The sequence below is a fragment of the Capricornis sumatraensis genome, chromosome 7, assembly GCF_032405125.1.
Source record: "Capricornis sumatraensis isolate serow.1 chromosome 7, serow.2, whole genome shotgun sequence".
Lineage (NCBI taxonomy): Eukaryota > Metazoa > Chordata > Mammalia > Artiodactyla > Bovidae > Capricornis > Capricornis sumatraensis.
Window position 1 is genome coordinate 44,509,315 of NC_091075.1, and position 25,121 is coordinate 44,534,435.

The 25,121-nt window shown below is 38.9% G+C and overlaps 1 protein-coding gene across 1 annotated transcript in view; it reads right to left on the reverse strand.

Moving 5' to 3' along the window:
* The window catches only part of ADGRA3 (adhesion G protein-coupled receptor A3), a 128,898-nt gene that overhangs the window by 32,460 nt on the left and 71,317 nt on the right, over positions 1-25,121 (reverse strand). The window contains exons 11-12 of the mRNA XM_068975206.1: positions 13,914-14,075; positions 11,169-11,372 (exon numbers count right to left, since the gene is read on the reverse strand). Coding sequence (XP_068831307.1) covers positions 11,169-11,372; positions 13,914-14,075 — 366 coding nt within the window. The remainder of the gene's footprint in view (positions 1-11,168; positions 11,373-13,913; positions 14,076-25,121) is intronic.

A 25,121-nucleotide genomic window follows, 5' to 3' on the forward strand; every position in this document is an offset into this window, starting at 1 on the left:
CTTCAGCATTGGCAGGCAGATTCTTTACCACTGAGCCACAAGGGAAGCCCCATCCCCTGATTCTTAAATGCCACTGCACACATGCCAGTATCTATGGCTGAAATGCCCCATGATTCTTTTATCTGGTAAGCTCAAACTGGTCAGATCTGATTTTTAGTAAGTTAATTCTGCTGCTTCTGCAAAGGATGGATCAGGATGAGAAAGGTTGGCAGCCAAGAAGAGAACGACTTTGCAAGGTTTTATTAATAGGGCTTTTGGGGGTGATTAATTACATCACTACTGCAGGTACTGCTCCCTATTCTGGACTCAGGCAGCATTCTGCACAGAGCACAGCATAACGAAAGTCCTAAAGTATGACAGTGTAACTGACTGTCTACTCCTCTTAACTAGGGTGAGAGAACTTTCAAATGCAGATCATCTCATTTATTTGGGGACTGCCTATGTTAATAATAGTTCCAGGCACTAGCATTAATAAAATAGCCCATTGTTTATGAAATTACTGAAAGTCTGTGTGGCATTTTTAAGGTTCTACTGAAGCAAACGATTGACTTCAGAATTAGTTCTTAACTACTGTGCTTAAAACAGTGTTGTAACACAGCAGATAACCATAAATATCTGCTGAAAGCATTTTTGAAGTTTAAATATTGATAGGTGAACATTACTTTTAAATTGCAGATAATAAGAAAAAATTTAGTAAAAATATTACATCTAAGAAAACATATAATAAGGTTTCTACTATTCTCCCAAATACAACTTGATAGGCAAACAAAGATATTACCAATTCATTCACTAACATAGTACATTTCTATTAAGTATATAAATTTATCCTAAGTATATAAAGATGCATGCCAAAATGGAAAAACATCAATAGATCAATTTAATTAGAAGGTCAAAATCCTGATGAAATGTTACATGCTGGACATTTATTAAAACTTAAGTACTTAAAAGTCCATAAAATAATTCTACTATGAACACAAAATAACTTGAAAACAAAGCACACCTCTCTGGGAAAGTATTCCTTATGATAAATCAAATTAATTTAAATAAAGAAAGTCATACTTTACTTTCTAAAAGACAGCAGAAAAAGGAAATGACAATTACAGTTTCTACAAGTCCAATTTTTTTTCTATACAAATTTAAACTGGCAAAACCAACCCAACAACAACAAATTTAAAAAACTCCAGAGTAAGGACAAATCCCTGAGAGATGAGAGCTACAAATTCAAGGCTGTTACATGCTTATAATTTATAAGATATCCTTCAAAGTCCAATAAAGAGTACTGTCAAATAATAATTATAGGTCCCTTGGCGTAGCCTAGGGAAGGTGGGAAAGCAAACTTCACCTGTATCAAAAATATTTTTATAGTAAATATGTAACACTTGCATATCTGATCTCTTTAAAAGAAGTCCCGACCATTTATTACAGAAAGGTTGTAAATCTAATGAAAAAATTCACCAAGGAGGACATCCCCAGCAGTACAGTGGTTAAAACTCTGTGTTTCCAATGCTGGGGGTGAGGGTTTAATCCCTGGGTGAGGAACTATGATTCCACATGCTATGTGGCATGTCCAAAACTAATGGACACTTTTGATACATTTATTGTGGCTATATATTTGCCACTTAGCCTGAAGACAAAAACACAAAGGCAATAATTTCATTTAACCATATATTCATTTTAAAATTTATGGATTACAGCAATGGAAATTGACATAAAACATATGAATTAAAGCTACTAAATCAGAAAACTTTCTTTTCAAAACCTTTGGGAAGCTCTCTTACACTGTTGGTGGGAATGTAAGTTGATGAAGTCACTATGGAAAACTGTATGGAGGTTCCTTAAAGAATTAAAAAATAGAGTTGCCATATGATCCAGCAATCCTACTCCTGGGCATATATCTCACAAAACAAAATTCAAAAAGATACCTGCACGCCTATGTTTATAGCACACTATTCCCAATAGTCAAGATGTGGAAACAACCTGAATGCCCACTGAGATGAATAAAGAAGATGTGGATACATACAAATGAGACAGTACTCAGTCATAAAAAAATAAAATCATGCTATTTGCAGCAACAAGGAAGGAACTAGAGATTATGACACTAAGTGAAGTAAGTCAGAAAGACAAATATCACAGATATCACTTACATATGAAATCTACAATATGACACAAATGTACTTACCTGCAAAACCACAACAGGCACACACACAAAGAGAACCGATTTAAGGCTGTCAAAAGAGACTAGGGGAAGGATGGACTGGGATTTTCGTGTTAGCAGATGCAAACCTTTATATATAGACTAGGTAAACAAGGTCTTACTGCATAGCACAAGGAATTGCATTTAATAACCTGTGATAATCATAATGGAAGAGAATATGAAAATGAATATAAATATATATATGTATTAATATAACTGAATGACTGCTGTACAGTAGAAATTATCACAAATTATAAATTAACCATCCTTCAATTAAAAAAAAAACACAACCAACTCTTTTGGAAAGATATGTTTTTGGAGTCTAATATCTATTGAAGATTATATGCCACCCCTCGGGGGGGTGGGACATGGGATCAGCAACAAGAAACCAGAATTTGGGTCCCAGCATCACCAGAAAGTAGTGGCTAGACACTGCAAGATTTTGTCTACCCTCTGAGTTCCATTTGTTACATATACCTAATGACCTTCTTAACAAATACTTGTGAGGACCAAATGGGATCATAACCATGACAAGCATGAAAGGGAATGGAACTGTGGGTGGTGTTTTTATTATTGTTTCAGGCATAGCTTGTTATATTGCACTTCACAGATACTGCATTTTGGAGGTGGGAGTTGTTTGCTTTGATGGAATGTTTGTGGCAATCCTACATTGTCAGATGGTTAGCAATTTTTAGCAAAAAAGAGGGCATTTTTTAAATTCAAAGTATGTACATTGTTTTTTTCCCCTTCATGGATCATGACCTTGTCAAGGCAAAGGGGCTTGTATTACTCAATGAAGCTAGGAGCCATGTCATGCAGGGTCACCCAAGATGGATGAGTCACAGTGAGAGTTCTGCCAAAATGTGGTCCACTTTGCATAGGAACTTGGAATGTTCGGTTCATTGTTGTTGTTCAGTCACTATGCTGCGTCCAACTCTTGAGACCCCATGAGTTGTACCATTCCAGGCTTCCCAAGTTAACTGGACATGGTCAAGCAGGAGATGGAAAATGGAGTGAATATCAACATCTTAGGAATCAGTGAACTAAAATGGACGAGAATGAGTGAATCTTAATTCAGATGACCTACCTACTACTGTGGGCAAGAATCCCTTAGAAGAAATGCAGCAGCCACCATAGTCTACAAGAGGCTGAAGTGCAGTAGCAATCTCAAACCAAAATGATCTTCATTTGTTTCCAAGGCAAACCATTCAACATCACAGTAATCCCAAGTTATGCCCCAAACACTAAGACCGAAGAAGCTAAAGGTGACTGGTTCCATGAAAACCTACAAAACGTACAACTAACATAAATTAAAAAAAGATGTCCTTTTCACCACAGGGGATTGGAATACAAAAGGAGAAGTCAAGAGACACCTGAGGTAACAGGCAAGTTTGACCTTGGAGTACAAAATGAAGCAGGGCAAAGGCTAACAGAGTTTTGTCATGAGAAAACCCTGGTCATAGCAAACGTCCTCTTCCAACAACACAACAGACGACTTTATACATGGACATCACCAAATGGTCAGTTATATTCTTTGCAGCCAAAAATGGAAAAGTTCTATAAAGTCAGCAAAAACAAGACCTGAAACTCAGCTCCTTATTATACAATGCAGGTTTAAACTGAAGAAAGTCAGAAAAACCACTAGGCCTTCCAGGTACGACCTAAATCAAGTACTTTGTGATTGTACAGTGGAGGTGATTAATAGGTTCCAGGGATTAGATCTGGAAGACAGAGTGCTGAAGGACTATGGACAGAGACACTGTACAGGAACATAGCCAGAGCAGAGAACACAGCCATCCCAAAGGAAAAGAAACTCCAGAAGGCAAAAGCGGCTGGGAGGAGGATTTACAAAGAGCATAGGAAAGAAGAGAAGTGAAAGGCAAGCGAAAAAGGGAAAGATATACCCAACTGAATGCAGAGTTTCAGAGAAGAGAAGGGAGAGATAAGAAGGGCTTCTTAAATGAACAATGCAAGTAAACAGAGGAAAACAACAGAATGGGAAAGACTAGAGGTCTCTTCAAAAAAACTAGAGCTATCAAGGGAACATTTCATGCAAGGATGGGCACAATAAAGGAAAGAAACAATAAGGACTTAATAAAAGTAGAAGAGATTAAGGAAAAAAGGTCTTAATGACCTGGATAGCCATGATGGTGTTGTTATTCACCTACAGGCAGACATCCTGGAATGTAAAGTCAAATGGGTCTTAGGAAGCATTACTATAAATAAAGCTAGTGGAGGTGATGGAATTCCAGCTGAGCTATTTCAAATCCTGATCGATAATGCTGTGAAAGTGCTGCACTCAATATGCCAGCAAATTTGGAAAACTCAGCAGTGGCCACAGGACTGGAAAAGGTCAGTTTTCATTTCAATCCCAAAGAAAGACAATGACAAAGACTGTTCAAACTACCATACAATTGCGCTCATTTCACATGCTAGTAAGGTTCTGCTCAAAATCCTTCAAGCTAGGTTTCAGCAATATATGAACTGAGAACTTCCAGATATATAAGCTGGATTTAGAAAAGGAAAAGGAACCAGAGATCAAATTGCCAACATCTGCTGGATCATAGAAAAACCAAAGGAATTCCAGAAAAACATCTACTTCTGCTTCACTGAATACATGAAAGCCTTGATTATGTGAATCACATAATGGAAAATTCTTAAAGTGATTAGAATATCAAACCACCTTACCTGTCTCCTGAGAAACCTGTATGCAGGTCAAGAAGCAACAATGAGAACCTTACATGGAACAATGAACTGGTTCAAACTTGGGAAAGGAGAATGTCAAGGCTGTATACTGTCACCCTGCTTATTTAACTTCTATGCAGAGCACATCATGCAAAATTGCCAGGCTGGATGAATCACAAGCTGGAATCAAGATTGCTGGGAGAAATATCAACAACTTCAGATATGCAGATGCTACCACTCTAATGGCAGAAAATGAAGAGGAACTAAAGAGTTTCTTAATCAGAGAGAAAGAGGAGAGTGAAAAAGCTGGCTTAAAACTCAACATTCAAAACACTAAGAACATGGCTTCTGGTCTCATCACTTCATAGCAAACAGAAGAGGAAAAAGTGGAAGCAGTGACCGATTTTATTTTCTTTGGTTTCAAAATCACTGTGGATGGTGGCTGCAGTCATGAAATTAAAAGATGCTCACTCCTTGGAAGGAAAGCTATGACAAACCTAGACAGCGCATTAAAAAAAAAAGCAGAGACATCACTTTACCAAGAAAGGTCTGTATAGTCAAAGCTATAGTTTTTCCAACAGTCATGTATGGATGTGAGAGTTGGACCGTAGAGAAGGCTGAGCTCCAAAGAATTGATGCTTTTGAACTATGGTTTTGGAGAAGACTCCTGAGAGTCCCTTGCACTGCAAAGAGCTCAAACCAGTCAATCCTGAAGAAAATCAACCATGAATATTCATTGGAAGGGCTGATGCTGAAGCTCCAATACTTTGGCCACCTGATGCAAAGAGCCAACTCAATGGAAAAGTCCCTGATGCTGGGAAAGACTGAAGACAAAAGAAGGGGGCAACAGAAGATGAGATGGTTAGATAGCACCACGGACTTAAGGGATAAGAATATGAGCAAACTCAGGAGATAGGGGAGGACGGAGGACCCTGACATGCTGTAGTCCATGGTGTCGCAAAGAGATGGATAGGACTAAGCAACTGAAGAACAACACTATTTTTTAGGCATAATCAATCACCCATTTAATAGACCACAGTATAGTGTAAATATAACCTTTATATGCACTGGGAAACCACAAACTCATGTAACTCGCTTTATTACAATATTTGTTTTTCTGCACTTATCTGGAATCAAACCCACAATATTTCAAAGATCTGCCTATACCGCTGCAGGGTGGCAGGTGTTATCTGGAGGCTGGGGAGAGAAAAATGCCTTAAAGTAACTGACTTACCAACAATCACCTAGAACCTCACGTTCTGACCGCCACAGTTCAGAATTAGGTTTAAATAATCAAAACTGACAAACTATAAACACACATGAAATTAATGTCATCACTGAGCTCTCATCATGAATTTATTTGCATGCATTTTTGCTTATTTAGAATGACACTGAGAAGAACATGGTTAAGTATCATAAGGGATGTTAACTCAAATATTTCCACTATATTTTATCATTCCTTGTGAAATAATCTTGACTCTGAAAACTACATAATTGATAAATTAAAATTTTCTGAAATCCTCATTTTGTTTAAGTCTCTAGAATTTTAACAATAAAATTAGAATGGGCCAAAGAGCTAGCTGACTGAAACACGAATTTGTTCATGTTTTCTTGACTATCTACTCACTGGATTTTAAACAGATAGGTGTTCAGATACATCCTAATTATTTTCTTATGCATAATTAGTTATTAACTGCATTCTACCTTTTGATTATCTCACTGCTGAAGATTAACAAGGATTATGCTTGCCTTTAGAATTTTTTTAACTGACTTCACTAATTAAGCTTGGCTGTTAATTTTTATTCAACGATGTTTATTAGATGTTTCATTCCTCTACTCAGGGCACTGTGCAGAATCTGGAGATAAACAATGAAATAAGCCACAGTCCCTGACCTCAAATATTCAAAATTTAGCAAGGAAGAGACAATAACCATAATAAAACAATACAAGCTTAACATTTATTAAGTGCTTGTCCTGTACCAGGCACTGTTGCGTATGTCTACATATTTGCCTCATTAAACCCTCTCAATAACCCTTTTGAGTTTAACACCGCTTCATGATTCCTATGTAAGAGAAAGGAACTGACGTTCAGAGAAGTTAAGGTGCTTGCCCAAGTGTGCACAGCTTTCAAGCGGGGGAGCAGAACATGAACACATTTTAGTAGCCGTATCTTCTAGCCTTAGTATAGCTCAACTCGCCAGCATATCCGCTTCCATTTATTCCAGACAATGAGCAAAGCGCTATGAACTAACGGCCACAATGAATTCTGTCTGAGAAAAAAAGGAAGCTGCCATCTGAACTGGCTCTTAGAAGAGGGTAACAGGGATTTTCCCTGAGCAGGGGGGTGACTGAGGCCATGAGAAGGGGCACACATGAAGGAAGGAAGCGCGAAGATGTACGCGACTGGCTTGGAAATGAAAACTTCATCTGGGCTAAAGCCCTCGATGGGACAACAGAAAGATGGGATACATAAAGAAAACCTGATTTCCAAATTCCTGCCAAGAAAACTTTAAAAAACCAATTAGTTCTGGCGACAATAATTACTGAATTCAAAACACCGACACTTACTAAAAGCTCTTAATATTTAACGAAAAATAGGCAATATTTTGTGATGCTAACAAATCTGACTTATGGTACCAACAGTGCAAGGAAGCATTTGGTAAAGAAAAAATTTAGATCAGGTGCTGAAAGAGTCATACCACACGTAATTCAATCTCCAAATGGTTGAATGACTGAGGGCCAGCACTGGAATTCATCAGTGATATAAAGAGCAGCTCTGACCTCAAGCAACCCTCAGTCCAGGGCAGGAATAAGAAGCCCATTGGGCCCCTGTGTGTAACATGCAATGACAGAGATGAGCAGAATGCTATGGGCAAAGTGAGGAAGAGAAATGAAGATGAGGATGGGAGAGGCAAGGATTGACCAGATGGAATTAGTTAGGATTCTCGAAGGTTACATCTTTCTGCTGGGTGTTATCACAGAACCAAGCAGCTGGGGAAGGGAGGGGAGCAGAGGAGCAGGGATTCTAGAAGAAGCATTAGCATGGGGCTGGCCTAAGTAAACTTGGTCAGTGGTTGGAAGAGACAACAAAGTAGACAAGGGCAGATAAATGCCAAATTATTAAGTTACTGACAGCCAGCCTCCCAGAGGACATGAAGCATTTATCGTGGGATCTGCAAGGTCATCTCCATGTGGGACAGACCCAGGGATAACATTCACAATCAAAGAGTGTGAACAGAGAGGAAGGTCCTATAGGTCCTTGGCTCTGCAGGCCCTTCAGTTGCTAAAGAGCGGAGAAACTGGAGAGTGTTCCCAGAAGAAGGACCAGAATGTCAGCTGTGGAGGGACTCAGGGGACCGGGGGGGTGGGGGGGTGGCACGGGGGCACAGCACAGCTATTCACTAAAGGGTAAGGAAGCACTTCAATATTTTACTAACTGTCATGGTTGGACTGGTATGCACTGGCTGAATACTGCCCTAGGCAGACCAACCTGTATGAAAAGCATGGATATTTTTTAAATCAATTTATTTTAATTGCAGGATAATTACTTTATAATATTTTGATGGATTTCGTCATATATACATCAAAATGAATTGGCCATAGGTATACATACATGTCTCCCCCCATATCCTGAAACCCCCTCCCACCTCCATCCCCACCCAATCCCTCCAGGATGTCACAGAGCACCAGTTTTGGGTGTCCTGCTTCAGAAAAGCATAGATTTTTAAGAAGAGCCTGGAGACACAGAGACTAAACAGAAGCTCACAATGGTATGGGCAATATAGAATGAAAGTCCAAACTGGGCTGTGATGGTAATAAAGAGAGCAAAGACAGGACAATAGGGATTCAAAAAATATGTAGAAAACAACTCCAGTTAGGCTCCTACAGCCAAGGACTGCCTTCTTATGGGTTTAACTTTATATGCTAGCGTGTTCTCCCATCCAAGGGCAATACAATCAATTATGACATGTTCAAGATCTAGTTAGTCCATTGATGGCATTAAAACAAAAAAAACAAGCACAAGCAAAGAGAGTAAAAGCTGCCATAATATAAAGTCTAAAATGTAAAAGTTTTCTGTTAAAATGCTAAGGCATTTTGCATTGTCAATGCAAAAATTTTTAACTGACTTTTGTATCACAAAGGATATGGTCCTTTTTTACTCGGTGTAAGCATGTCCATCTATGAAGCATGAATAATAGTGTGATGCATCCTTGGTTTCTGGCCACAAGATGATCTTAAAATGATGGAACAGTATGAAATTGACAAATTTAAGAGTGTTCATTTAAAGCTTTCTACTTCAGCAGGTAGAAACTCTCCTTACCCAGAGGGGTAGGTTGTGAAATTGATGAAATGTTGAGTTTCATCATTTTTAATCCCTTCCTACCAACTGTGATCATCTAAGATAGAAGGGTTCATCAATTTTAAGTGTTCCTCAAAGACACACACCCCTCTCTTGTGGGCTTGTGTGTGATGCTGTTTCGATGCCTTCTGCAGTATGTTTTTGCCAATACTACACTCTAAGCAAAGGAACAGACATTAAGGAGTTGCACTGCTAGGTGCAAAACACTCTCCCAGAGCCAAGAGTAATAAATATATCTTGCTAATTTTCCTCTGAATATATGGCATCAAGTAAATATATTATCATTAGACATTCTGATATAGCTGAGATAGCTGTCTTGGGCAGTGGGAGAAGTTAAGATTATTTCTAAATTAGGCAAACTGGCTCTCCTTATGGAGGTCACAAGTGTAAAGCGTGACTCCAAACCCACTCCAGTATTCTTGTCTGGAGAATCCCATGGACAGAGGAGCCTGGAAGATTCCCAATCCATGGGATTGCAAAAGTTGGACATGACTTAGCGACTAAACCACCACCAGACTAAACCACCAAAGTATGACAAAATATATTAATTCTTCACTTATCCATTCACTCATTCATTCAATATTCATTGCGCTTCCAGTGTACCAGGACACCTAAGACCTATTTGATTACTATGCAGGCATTAACACTGGAATGGGTGGAATATCGTTTGCAATATAATTAAGAAACGAACTATAAAAAAAGAAAAGTACTGTGTAATTAAAAACCACCAAGAACACAATTACACATAGCCACACAAAACTCAATGAAAAAACACAGTTCCATTAGGGGGTCAAACTGTACTTCCACCATTTGCGTCAATGTAGTTTAATAAAACACGCCTAAACCCCCAATTTTAAAAACCAATAAAAATGCTTTTAATTTTGCTTGCTGCAGTGAAGTCGCTCAGTCATGTCCAACTCTTTGCAGCCCCATGGACTATAGCCTACCAGGCTCCTCCATCCATGGAATTTTCTAGGCAAGAGTACTGGAGTGGGTTGCCATTTCCTTCTCCAGAGGATCTTCCTAACCTAGGGCTCAAACTCTGGTCTCCCACATTGCAGGCAGATGCTTTACCATTTGAGCCACCAGGGGAGCCCCAATTTACGAACACTCGTGTCTGCACTTCTGTGCAAAAAATCTTGATATATAGCTGGCTGGATTAAATGCCTGGACTTAGCCATTAGGCCCATGAGCACAGAGCCACGGGCACCGAATACTTTTAGGAAGTCTACAAAAATGTCTTCATGTCTTTAAAATCAGCAGCATAAAAATGAACTTTAAAGTCAAAGAAAATGTCTCAATATGTAACTAATATATTCATGCTTTTACCACTCCAGTCATAAAATTTAATTGTGATATATTCATATGCAGAAAGGGGTCCAGAGGGCAAAAATGGTTAGGCCCATGAAGGCCATGATGTGTTCCTTCTTCGTCTGAATTTCTTTCAAAACAAGAACAAAGGCAATTCTAATACACTTCTCCCTCCGAACAACCTTTGGTAAGATTATTTTTGCAAAGCAGAGCATTTAAGTGCAGCACCTTCCATATCCTCAAAGGACTGATTCCAGGATCCTCTTGGATACCAAAACCTGTGGATGTTCAAGTCTCTTGTTTAATATGGCATAATATCTGTATATAACCTAGGCACACCCTCTGGTATACTTACTTTAAATGATGTCTAGATTACTTATAATACCTACTGCAGGTGTTATACAAATAACTGTAGATATAATGTAAATCCTATGCAAATAGTTGCCAGCATGTAGCAAATTTAAGTTTTGCTTGTTGGAACTTTTCGGGATATTTTTTTAAATTGGATATTTTCAATCTGCAGTTGGGTTGAATCTGTAGATACCGAACCTATGGATATGGAGGTATTGTATTCTAATCTAACTACAAAGTCTTAAATGACTACAGAATATAACGTACCTTCAGAGCCAGACTTGAAAATGTATTCGAAACGTTGCACTTAAAGCTCAGTTGTTTATCCAGGTTTCCATCCGGATCTCGCCTCCCATAGTCAGAAAGGCCTGTCCGGTCAGTGGCTGCCACTTTCTGGAACACGGTACATGTCATCCCAGTGAAGCCAGTAGCCTTGATGACATAAGCTTCCAGAGCAATATTGGGTGAATACTTCAAAAGTCAATCAAACAGGAGTTACAAAAGATTTATAACATGGGGGGAAAAAGCACTTTCAAAGAGTTTCAAACACAAAATACTACATAAGCTAGAAGACAAAGCTTGAGCTCTTACTAAACAAAGACATTGTGCAGATAACTGGCAGAATCAAAAAAGATGCCAGCTACAGAAGGATGTCCTAAAATAGCAAGATACCCACGAAGAGGAAAAGAGTAAGTCACGAAGTATGGAAGATCAGATATAAATGAGAAGTCAATTAATAATTTGAAGAGTAGTTGCAGGAATTTATAAGTTGAAAATGGAAGTATCCTGATTAAAAAAAAAAAAGAAAAAACAGCTAGAGAAATCAGTAGACCCCCTTAATGATCTTAGTACACTTAAAAGCTGCCTTATTCAATGCTTCATAACATCTTTACACTTCTTCCTTTCACAGGAACATCAACACTTAGCATTAAGTTTCACCAATAAAATCTTTATACGGACTCATGGCAAAGTTTTCTTCAGAAAAGGAAGGGAGGTGCTAGTCCAAACAGAAATAAATGAACAGATTTTGAAGGGCGAATTAGGCCAGAAAATCGCCTGAAAAAGATGGCACCTGTCCTGACAATTTTAAGCAATGCAGGAGTGCAACTGAACTTGAGAGTCTATCAAAACCTATGGTCTGCCGATACAAACAAACCATCCACCCATGTCCAGGAGCTTCTGGCACCACTCCCACCTGTCAGAACCACGACAGAGCTAACATAAGAAGTGACAGGCTGACCGGTTTCATTTACATACAGCAAGATGACAGGATGTGCGGTAAACTCCCTCCTTTAAGGATGGTTAATTCTACGTTTACTATGGAAGCAGGGCACCATTCTAAGTGCCATATGTGGACAAAGTTCTCCTTTAAACTTTTTTTTATATATATATAGGACTTTCATGTAAGGTGTCCAAAATCTATCAGGAAGATTAAAATTTTTAAATATATGAAGGTAGAATTTTTTCAAGTACCATATATATAGTAGAAAATATCTGTCGGTTCCCCAAATTTTTAAGGGTAAGAAATCTTTGCATTTAGTTTTGCCCCACAGATGACAGAGTGTGAAAAATCTTACTAAATTCAATCATACTTACCAGCAAAGTTTATTTGAAATTTTTTATTAATCAAAGACACATTAGAATTATGATAAACATGTGAAACCTCAGTCGAAAGAAAAGTGCCACTTTGAAGTGCCCTTGAAGCCATGTCTTAAGCAGATATATTGTTTCTCAGGAACTTTTTTATGCTTTGAAATGGTGTACAAATTCCCCCTGCACCCTCTATTATACCTGTGGGTTCTCAGGAGAATGAAGGAAGCTCTCTGTGCTGAGTAATAAGCAAGGGTGAAGCACAGGATGGAAAATGGGTTTAAATGATCTGGGAGGACCAAGTGTGGCCCTCAAACTGGCAAGCTCATTTCAAGTAAGGTCACAGAGAGCACCTACCCCTAAACTACTTTGTCCTGACAGGAGCCAGTCTAGGCCTCCATTCTGTTTATTATTCAAGAAAGTAATACTAAACTTAACAAAAGGATCAATAAAACACGGTCTCATCAAAAAGATTCCATCAGCTAATGGAAAGACGGTAATTTTGAATTGTATAAAATCATAGGAGGAAGTAGAAAACATTCAATGAACCCACTAAAATAGTTAGAAAATGAAAATCATGGGCCAGAGCAGCATATGACTGCTGAAAGAATAAAATAAAACATTATCATAGTTTCCACATTTATCATATCTACATTTTAGAACAGAAAAAGTAAAGCAGTACACCAAGAAATTCTGCACAAACAAAATTTAAGATTATTTAACAGAGTGATCATTGCTGTTGGTTAGTCACTAAATTGTGTCCAAGTCTTTTATAACCCCCTGGACTGTAGCCCGCCAGGCTCCTCTGTCCATGGGATTTCCCAGGCAAAAATACTAGAGTGGATTGCCACTTCCTTCTCCAGGGGATCTTCCCAACCCAGGGATCGAACCCGCATCTCCTGCATTGGCAGACGGATTCTTTACCATTGAGCCACCAGGGAAGCCCAAGATTGGTTATTACATATAAATAACTAACTTCCCCCAAAGTGGAATTGACTGAAAAATGTCAACAGGTTCACAAGAGTTGGGGGAATCCTAGTTCCCTTTTGAAATTGAAACCTGGGCAAGCAATCAAGCACTGTCTCAAAACATCCTTCAGGGCCCAGAAGACAATATCAGCTAGGATGTGTGATGGGCATGTAACAGGAGGGCAAGGCTATGGTGTTCTTATTTGTGTTGTGGAAAGTTTCAGAGGATGAGACGGTGGTAACTGTTCAAATTACAAATTAAGCCCAGTTACCAAGAAAACAGACTACTCAGAAGCAAAACTGTCTTTTTAAATGTCTGAGAACAGGAAATTCTGTAATAATCAGCAGTAACAAAATACTCACCCCATAATGGGATGAGACGTATCTATTTTGAGCTTAGAGCTGCTTTCAATGAACCTTTTCCTTAGAAATCTAGGATAACGTTGACACTTACTGTTGAATAAACATGAGCTCCGTTTGCCAGTCGGTATGTGGCGATGCGCTGCAGACACTGAACGATTCTACTGCAGGCTTTGGCCTCCCTCTGCGCCAGCCCCAGGACGCGTTCATCAGCCAACATGATGTTACTTGCAATGTCAACCATCACATCGCCAAGCTAGCAGGCATGCAAGAGAGAAAAGGAAGATCTTTAAAGCCCACACAGGAGGCTTTACATCACCAAAATTCTAATGAGACACTAAGATGGGCATTCAGTCTAAATTTTCACAGGAAAACCCAACAAGCACTTGACTCATTTCTCATTAAGGCATCTTCAGATAGGAAGAGTACAGTCGTTATAACCATTCGGTAATATTTAGCTCAAAACAGTGTACTCACGTAACCACCAAATCATCAGGGAAAAGACTGACATGTAGTACTCAAATTGACAGGTTGGGGTGGGGGTAGGGGGCGCCGTCAGGGAGTGGGGGGAGAAAGGCATTTATATTAATCAAGGGGAAGAAAATCACATGATTCTCAGAATAAACAGATCTCAACTCTGTCTGGAAAAACACTTATCTTCTTTTTGCATAAGCATTACTTAATATGATCAAGAAGTATCTGGCACAACATTAAATCAACTATACTTCAATTAATTAAAAATAGAAGAATATACTGGTGACCTCTTTAGCATCCTGTCATGTTTAAAACCCTAGGTATGTCCAACTACTCTGAGTTCTCTGTATGCGCTGGGCCATCACGTGAGTCTGTGCACACATGTTTCCCCCTTTATCTTGAATGAACTGCTTCTTCCCCGTCTCCCAACTCTAGGGATGCTTTTAGATTTACATGGTCACAGAAACAAATGAATCCCAAGAAGTGTCCACTTTTCCACTGCTTGTTTCATTTCCTGAATTCTTTTCATTAGCTCAGTTCATAACTTACAGATGTAAACATCTGTCAGGCAACACCAGTGAACTATCAACGGGCTGTCGTTGCTGGTGACTTGTAGGTCTCCTATCAAAAAAGTGCACTGAACAGTCCAGGATAAGCAGACAGCCTGTTCCCGGGAGGGTCTACTATTGAGCAAACTGTTCACGAGAACGGGAGCACACAAGCATTCTGGAGGTAGCACTGGAGGACTGACAAGCTGGCAGGTCCTCTAACCAAGAAAAAAGCCTCAGAAGCCCCAAAGCCAAGCCAGACTGCCAAGGACATTTCAGCAGATGTCTTTTCATCACCCCAGAAGAGTCCAGCTGAGCTTTTCAAGCCTGTTCTGCCCCCAGTACTCTTCCCAGGGTATGTAATTATGAGGGCTAAGGTGGGTCTGGAAAAAGATCAGTCCTTTCCACCCATGCTTCATTTCAGGAAGGAGACAAGCCTGCGGAAATCTACCGGATTCCACCCCCGAGCCATGGAACAGGGCTGGCACCTTCCGTACCTTCCTTTATTTGTGAAACAAGGATAATAACCATCCTGTCTTTTCTGAATGTTGTGAAGATTAAGCTCCACTAATAACTATAAGGCTCCTCAAACTATGCCTTGCACATGGCAGGCATTCAAAACACAGCTCTAATTTTACTGCTCCTTTTTCTTTTTTTTCATTTCCATCCCAAAATAAGTCTCTTTGAGAATGACAGGCTCTAGAAGAAGTGTTAAGAAGGGTACATTTTTAAAGTCTATATGTTCATATATAAAGAGGAACAATGTACCCAGCAAAACTGCCTCTATTTCCTCTGTAAAGCCCCATCATCTTATCCAATTCTAATACAGTTAATTGACTTCATACTGCCGTTACTATCATGTGTCACAATTCTGTCCTTATTTTAATTCCAATATAAACATCTTGGGGGCAGGGACAGCACAATGTCCTACTTATATTCATGCTCATTCATTAGTGTAACTTCTCTATAAAAGCCAGTAGCTATATAATACCCATTCACTCCCTGACTAAATATTTATTGAGGACCAAGGTGAGCCAGACACTATCCCAAGTAATGGAGATATAGCAGTGAGAGAAACATAGAAGATCTATTTTGGAGTCTGTATCTATCAAGAAAATACATAATAAGCAACTAATACATTTCTTTTTAAAGTGACTAGGTTGTGATACCTGCAAGAGATGAAAAAAAAAACAGAGTAATAAATAACAGTTAGTAATGGAATTTAACCACAAAACCCAATTTTAATGGACTCATATATTCTCTCAAGAGGCAACTCATTTAAACCCAAGATATGAACAAGATCAACTGACAAAGAATTAAGAAGAACCTACAATCAAACTATGTAGAACACTGAGCTTGTTCATTTGGTACAATTGATGAAAACACCAGGCTTCCCTGTGGCTTAGATGGTAAAGCGTCTGCCTACAATGTAGAAGACTGGGTTCAATCCTTGGTTCAGGAAGATCTCTGGAGAAGGAAATGGCAAACCACTCCAGTATTCTTGCCTGGAAAATCCCATGGACAGAGAAACCTGTGTCCATGTGGTCACAAAAAGTCGGACACGACTGAGTGACTTCACTTTCTTTTCACTTTCATGAAAATACCATTGCGTATATGTACCACAGCTTTCTTATCCATTCATCTGCTGATGGACATCTAGGTTGTTTCCATGTCCTGGCTATTATAAACAGTGCTGCGATGAACATTGGGGTACATGTATCTCTTTCAATTCTGGTTTCCTCGGTGTGTATGCTCAGCAGTGGGATTGCTGGGTCATAAGGCAGTTCTATTTGCAATTTTTTAAGGATCTCCACACTGTTCTCCATAGTGGCTGTACTAGTTTGCATTCCCACCAACAGTGTAGGAGGGTTCCCTTTTCTCCACACCCTCTCCAGCATTTATTGCTTGCAGATTTTTGGATCGCACACATTTTGACTGGTGTGAAATGGTACCTCATTGTGGTTTTGATTTGCATTTCTCTAATAATGAGTGATGTTGAGCATCTTTTCATGTGTTTGTTAGCCATCCGTATGTCTTCTTTGGAGAAATGTCTATTTAGTTCTTTGGCCCATTTTTTGATTGGGTCGTTTATTTTTCTGGAATTGAGCTGCATAAGTTGCTTGTATATTTTTGAGATTAGTTGTTTGTCAGTTGCTTCATTTGCTATTATTTTCTCCCGCTCAGAAGGCTGTCTTTTCATCTTGCTTATATTTTCCTTTGTTGTGCAGAAGCTTTTAATTTTAATTAGATCCCATTTATGGAATATTACTCAGCCATTAAAAAGAAAACATTTGAATCAGTTCTGATGAGATGGATGAAACTGGAGCCGATTATACAGAGTGAAGTCAGCCAGAAACAAAAACACCAATACAGTATACTAACACATATATAAGGAATTTAGAAAGATGGCAATGATGACCCTGTATGCAAGACAGCAAAAAAGACACAGATGTGTAGAGCGGACTTTTGGACTCAGAGGGAGAGGGAGAGGGTGGGATGATTTGGGAGAATGGCACTGAAACATGTATCCTATCATGTAAGAATCGAATCGCCAGTCTATGTCCGATGCAGGATACAGCATGCTTGGGGCTGGTGCATGGGGATGACCCAGAGTGATGTTATGGGGAGGGAGGTGAGAGGGGGGGTTCATGTTTGGGAACGCATGTACACCCGTGGTTGGATTCATGTCAATGTATGGCAAAACCAATACAGTATTGTAAAGTAAAATAAAGTAAAAATGAAAATTAAAAAAAAAAAGAAAGAAAATACCAGCACCTTAGAATGTATTCCTGAAAACAATAGGTATGGGGGTAAATTTCACTTTAACAGAAGCGCTTATTACTGGAGTTATGAAGATGGGTGGTGACTCCTCCATTTGTATATCAGCCACTTATACAGCAACTAGAACAATAACTACCACCTCTTAATGGGAATTCAGAGAAGCTAGAGAATTTGGTTACATTTTTACCTGTTATTCTTACCTTTCAAATTTGTATTTTCAAAACTGTATACAAAAATAAATAAGAGATGACACTGTATGATATGTTCTATAGTTATCAGAAAAGAAATGGCCATTGCCTGCAAAAATTTAAAAGATAAAATATAAGAAAATACCAATTCTCCTCCAAGGCACTTCTCAAATATTTATGAAGTATTCAAAAAAATCAGCAATTTTACAACTAGTTTGGAAATTTATTTACAAGTTCTACATGTATGGGCTTTATGAAAATCTAACATGAGACCTAACTGATATATCATCTCTTTTGAAAAGCTGTTTATTTTTTAATCAAGAGACTACAGCTATGGGTCACTAGATAATGCCAGCCAAGGAATTTGACATGTGTCAATAACTGTTAAAAAAAAGAAAAAAAGAAGTAGTAGTAGTATCTGTAAGAAGGTATAGAGCTAATAAAAGTGGTTGCCTTAGCTGAGGATAAGCTTCCCCCCCCATTATTTCATTATAAATGGCTATGAATTAAAGAAACAGTTTTGTAGCCAAAATATCCCCTATAGCAAGCAATCATGAAACACTACATGCTTCTGGAGCTTGGTTATGGAAGTAGTTCTGAATCCTTCATGGTGGCAAAAAAGGACACAAAAAGAATAACAGTACATGAAAAATTACACTGGATTAAAAAACCATCCCTGAAATGTGACACACAGGTACAGTTTAATAACTGCAACCAATGTGTTCGGAAGCACCGTATTTCTCTTCAACTGCATTCCCTGAAGGCCACGCCGGCCATGGAAGGGTCGGAAGAGTCATGCACCTGCTCTGCAATCTGTCATACCAAAGGGTGAGGATCAAATGAAAACACTGTGAACGCACTTCATCCAAGATAAAAGGGTAGAGAAATGAAAATGCCACATTAATAACAATGAAACCATTAAATGTCATCTGTGGTAAGAGGCAGAATATTTCATGCTCTTCTCAATATTTATGTTTGCAATCCCGGGCAAAACTAGATTAAAATCACCTGTAAATTTCATGCATTTCTGATGTTGGTTCACGTAACACACAATAGATAAACTCAACTTGATGGTATTTGATTTTAATGTAACAGGCGTACAAAATAACATTGCAGCGAGAATGCTTATGTGCCTTGGAGTTAAGTTCTCCTGGGTTAAGAGTTCAACCATCCCTTACAAGTTAAATGTCCATAGCAAATTGTTTATCCTCTCCAAGTCTCTGTTTGCCCATTTGCAAAATGAGACCAAGAACCCTATGAAAACTGTCTTTCTTTAAGAAAGACACACAGAGAGAGAACAGAAGGCAAATATCTTCATTAAGCAATTCATTTAGTTTTTGAGAAAAGCCAAGAAATCTAGGCCCCTTCCCACATTCTTGTTTCAAGCACAAAGTCAGTAGGGGGTACCTCGGCAATTCTAATAACCAGAGAAGCAAGAATTAGACACATATACCACAGGGCAGTATGCTGAGTTGTCGTCTGGGGACAGCTGAGATGGAGACAGAAAGTACAGAACTGACACACAGTTCAAACTCGACTAAATAATAACTCAGATGATGTCATTATTTTAGTTCAAGTAAACTTCATGGTTTTTCCTAATTATAAATAACTGTATTAATATCATTCCCATCTCAAAGTATGCTATATTGCCCTGATTACTTTAATGAGGGAATTGCTCTGTTCTGAAAGTCAACTTTTAAGAGTGTGTTTATGGCATTATTAACCAGCTTCAGCATCCTGAGGGCCTGGGGACCCCACTGAACGCTGCTCAGCTTGATAAGCAGTCAGCGCTCGAAAGGCCCAAATGTGATGGTCACCAGGACTATGGCAAAGATGAAAGCTCTGATGTCACTCTGGTACAAAAGTAAAGAGGATGGCGATGGGAAAATAAGTGGGAAGGGGAAAAGATTGAAAATAATGTCACAGGGAATAAAAGTTGCATTTATCCTCTATTGCCTTATAGAAAGTATCTGAAATAGCCTAACAAAGTTTAAGAGATAATTCTTTTTAAATTAAAACATACACAGAGAGTGAGAAAGTATGTTAGTCACTCAGTCATATCCAACTCTTTGCAACCCCACAAACTGTAGCCTGCCAGGCTCCTCTGTCCACGGAATTCTCTAGGCAAGAATAGTGGAGTGGGTTGCCATTTCCTTCCTCTAGGGGATCTTCGCGACCCAGGGATAGAACCACGGTCTCCTGCATTGTAGGCAGATTCTTGACTGTCTGAGCCACCAGGGAAGTCCTGGTGGGAAATACACGCTTAAAAAAAGACTCAAATAAGTTAAAATACACATCAATGGCAAAGTTAATGGGACTGGGGAAAAACTGATTCTTGACATGTTTCTAGTCAAGGCAGTGAAGACAACTGTTCAATTATTAATGAAAAGGAGAATATTTCCTCCAAGTAGACAGTCACTTTCATAAAAAAAATTCTTAGAACACGTGAAGAACACTATTAAAGAGATACCAAGTGAAATGCTCAACATCCTCAGCCATACCTTCACAACAAACAGAAAGGCTTAACTTCTACGATCCCTCCAACTCTCCCACTGGAAGCAGATCTTGTTTTTTCCGATGACAAAAATGTACATGCATCTCCCTTTCTGGAAGCATGGAGGACTAAGTACTATGGACAACTCTCCTGATAAAAGTGAAAAATGGTAAAGGAAAAAAAGTTACCTTTTAAATGCACCACTGACCACTCAGAAAACAAAGGCTCCATGAGGGACCAACAGCAAAACAACAGGAATCCGAAGAGCTCTGAGGCGGAGCTTGGCTGACCACAGACTATGCTTTGACTTCCATGTAAGACCCAGGCCCTGCCAACACAGGCTAACAGGAGAAAACCACAGCATAAAGCTGATAAGCCAAAGGGGACACCAGCAGGGTCAGGGCCAACCAGCATTAAACTAGCCTCCTGGAAGGAAGGGAATCGCAAGGAAACTTGAAACTTGTCCATCTTGACTTTGGCACAAGGTAGGAGGCAAAAAAAATCTCTTCCCTGTCAATCTGTCAACACAAGTCGACCTTCACACAGGACTGAGAACAGAGTTCTCATTTTTTCTGTGGTCTGAGAAACCTCAAGCTGAGAAGTACTTTCAATGTGACCCCCTAACACTGATATAGCCCCCCGGCACCTAGCAGAAGCATATAAGTTTCACATCATATCATATATCATGTCATAATAATGACACACTATACCATTCTCATGAAGACCACTCGTCACCAACACGCATCAGCACAGTTCTGGAGGTCCTCACCGATGTATAACCAGAAAAACAGGATGTGTTTTATACGGGAACAGACAAACCAACTGTTATCTACTGTCTACGGACAAAATCATCTGTCTAGAAAATCCCACAAAACCAACTAGAAAATTATATGAATGAATTTCATAAGGAAACCAGACACAAGGTCCACATTTTTAAAAATAATAATCATCAAGGAAAACTGAACACGGATTAGATATTTTATAACATTAAGCACTTGAGTTCATTTGGGTGATATAATGACCATATCAAGGTTCTATTTTAAAGTTCCTTACAATTTAAAAAAAATTATGGATGAAATATGACACCTAAAATGTGCTCTTAAATGTTCCAGCATTGAAAGACAGAAAGACAGAGTAAGACAGAGACACAGAGACGCAGGGAGAGGGGAAGAGAGAAGGAAGGAGGGGCAGATAACATAAAATGAGTGGAGAGCAGAGATGAAGTAAGACTGGTAAGCACCGAAAATTGTCGAAACTCAGTGAAAGGTAAAACAAAAGTGTTAATAATAATATTCCTTCTCCTATACACTTTAGGAATTTTCTAATTAAAAAAAAAAAAAGTTTTTAAAAAGAAACCCAACAAGAACATTTTTTTTAAAAGAGGTAAGGATAGAAAAGAAATATACTACAGCGGTCCTCAACGTGGGAGACCTGGGTTCGATCCCTGGGTTGGGAAGTTCCCCTGGAGAATGGAAAGGATACCCACTCCAGTATTCTGGCCTGGAGAATTCCATGGACTACAGTCCATGGGGTCGCAAAGAGTCAGACACGACTGAGGGACTTTCACTTCCGTTCACATGGTATTCAAAGTCTGTGCCAAAGACATTGCCCAGTATCACCTGGAATTTAGTGGAAATATGAATCCTCAGGCTTCTCATACCCAGAACCTGGTACGAATCATGGGCCCCATGCAAGTTTGAGAAACCATGTTCTCAGAAGGATCAAAAAGCCAGAGGCTGAGTCTTTGAAAATGTTAACAATATCAGGAAGTCTGACAAGTAAGATCAAGGAAAAAAACATTTAAAATATTGAAAATAAAAAGGAAACTCGCCAGTACAGATGTGATTATACCTTAAAGTGAATAAACGAAAAGAATTTTAAAAATTCTATACATAAAAATGTGAGGTGCATGCCTTACATATTTAAAACTAGAGCACAGTAAGAAAACTATAACATATAACTAACTCTAATCTTCATAGATGTTCTCTTTAAAATGGATATATATGTTTGTTCCCATAAGAGAAATCACTACAGTAAATATGGAACACACACTATCTGACAGATAATCTTCGGCTCTTTTTAAAAGACCCTGGTAAATACCTCATTTGTATCTGGCAGTTTGATAGTTTTCAGCACCCACCCTAAGACAACAAGAGTACCAGCTTGTGTTGGCTAGACTCAATCACAGGTTGTTTATGAAACAATCCACAGCACAACAACTTTCTGGATATAATACAAAAGTCAATTTAATTGTCCAATTATGCTCTATGCATTTTAAGATACCTTAGCATAATTTTATGCAGTGTTAATTAACTTAAAATGGAGCCCTTAAGCCTTATGAACTCTTAACATAGCAATAAACAGGGAAAGCTCTAGCCTGCAATTTTAAGCTTCCAAAGAATCAAATGTCTGTCACTGCATCAAAGGTAATATTACATTTATATCTCAATTGTTCAATCCTGAATAATTTTCTGTTTTTTCTATTTATACTTAATAGGTTGCCATCATTTGTTGCCAAAGATAGTTAAAATTTCACCTTCTATGTCAGCCAGTGAAAGTGACAACAATCTCCTTCAAAGTAAGTTTTTAGATAAGTAACTAAAGCAGTCTGGTGATTTTTTTTTTAAAGGACTTCTCTCTTAGCTTCTGAGATCATAAGAATGTTACTTTTCAGAGGGGACACGTGTATGCCTATGGCTGATTTATGTTGATATATGGCAAAAATCATCACAATATTGTAAAATAATTATCCTCCAATTAAAATAAATAAATTTTAAAAAAAAAGAAATTGTGAATGGCTATGTTGTATATATACAACAAAGGTCCATATAGTCAAAGCTATGGTTTTTCCAGTAGTCATGTATGGATGTGAGAGTTGGACATAAAGAAAACTGAGTCCCAAAGAACAGATGCTTTTGAACTGTGGTGTTGGAGAGGACTCTTTTGAGTCCCTTGAACTGCAAGAAGATCAAACCAGTCAATCATAAGGGAAATTGGTCCTGAATATTCATTGGAAGGATTGATGTTGAAGGTGAAGCTCCAATATGTTGGCCACCTGATGCAAAGAACTGACTCATTGCAAAAGACTCTGATGCTGGTAAAGATTGAAGGCAAGAGAAGAAGGGGATGACAGAGAATGAGATGTTTGGATGGCATAGCTGACTTGATGGACATGAGTCTGAGCAAGCTCCAGGAGTTGGTGATAGACAGGGAAGCCTGGCGTGCTACAGTCCGTGGGGTTGCAAAGACTAGGACACGAGCGAGCAACTGAACTGCCACTGCTGTTGTGCATCTACAACATACAGTATTGCACATCAACTCAACTTCAATTAAAGCAGAGAAATAAATGAAAATTCTCACAAGTACAAAAAGGAATGCTAATTTCTTAACCCTATAAAAAGTGTATCCTAGCTTTGCAATGATAAAAATAGTTTCACCTGTATTTTCTCACTTGCATAAACTCTGCAAGTTAAACAGGGCAAACATCATGTCTTATTTTAAAAATAAAGGGTCCATGGTTAATAACTCACAAACCAGGTCCACTTCCAGTCTTCAACAAGATGCTTCCCCCTAAGAACATGACAAAGCAACAAAAACTCAGACCATTCTTCCCACACAGCAGCAACACAATGAAACGTACACCTCAGGGCACCACACTGCTGCTCCCGAGCTGGGAGGAGTACACAAGTCCCTCACACCAGAACAGGGCTGCCAGGGGATAAACTTTGGTCTGTCACATGATGGCAGGAACTTTCCCTATGTACAAATTCCAAAAGCCATTCCAATTACTCTAGTGACCTGAAACATCCAAGTCATCCATGAATGACTTCTAATCATGTGGGCACCTAACCTGTGATTATAATCAACAAGGGAGAGCAGGATTACCACAGAGCCAGGATTCACACGGCTCCTCCCAGCACCAGAAAAACTCATCATGGGAAGCGGGCTATGGGAAGGACAGAATCAAGCAAAGGAACAATTCGCTAGGAATCTAAGGTCTGAAGTTCAGATAACAGCGAAATGCCATGCCATCATTAGGTGGTCTGGTGTTCTGAATCCCATTTATAAACATGTCACCATTTTCTTTCCTTCATCACCTGGCCTACATCAAGCAAAGCATCTAATGTACTAGAGCTGCAGTTTCAGAGTTTATCACCGAAATGCCAGGTATTAATAGACACCACACGCAAAAAGTTCCCTTGGTTAAATTATGTAGAGAAACAAGGGATACTATTGGGTTGGCCAAAACGTTCATTTGGGTTTATCCATACCACTGTGTGCAAAAAGCTGAATGAATTTTTTGGCCAAATCAATACCACCTTTTTAGCACATTAATGAATCTGAGATGCCCCACATAAAGAAACACATTAAGACTTGGTTTAGTTCAGTGTTTTCCCCACAATACTTTTGAAATACCGTGACAGAGCAAAGCTCTTCTAGAAAGTAAATGTGATACAGTAGAAAATTGCTGGATTAGACAGCTGAAGTTCTTGGGTTGTTTTCAGCCCTACATAATTTAGCTCTAAAACCTGAGAGAAATTATTTAATTTTCTTTAGGCTTCAGTGTATGACCTAATCTAGGTTTATTCTAGCTCAAAAATTCATTTTTATGTGATTCCATCACAAGAGAAACAGTTTATATAAAAGTTCTCACCTGGCTGGAAATAAAGTTTAAAAACATGTTAATCTGCAGCTAAAAACTTATTCAGAACATTATCTGCCGCTCACTCATTCTGAAAACAGTAGCTGTCAGTGTCTTCCCCTAAAGGGTATCATGTGGACAGGAATATCATAGCCTGAACATGGCCCCTTTTCAA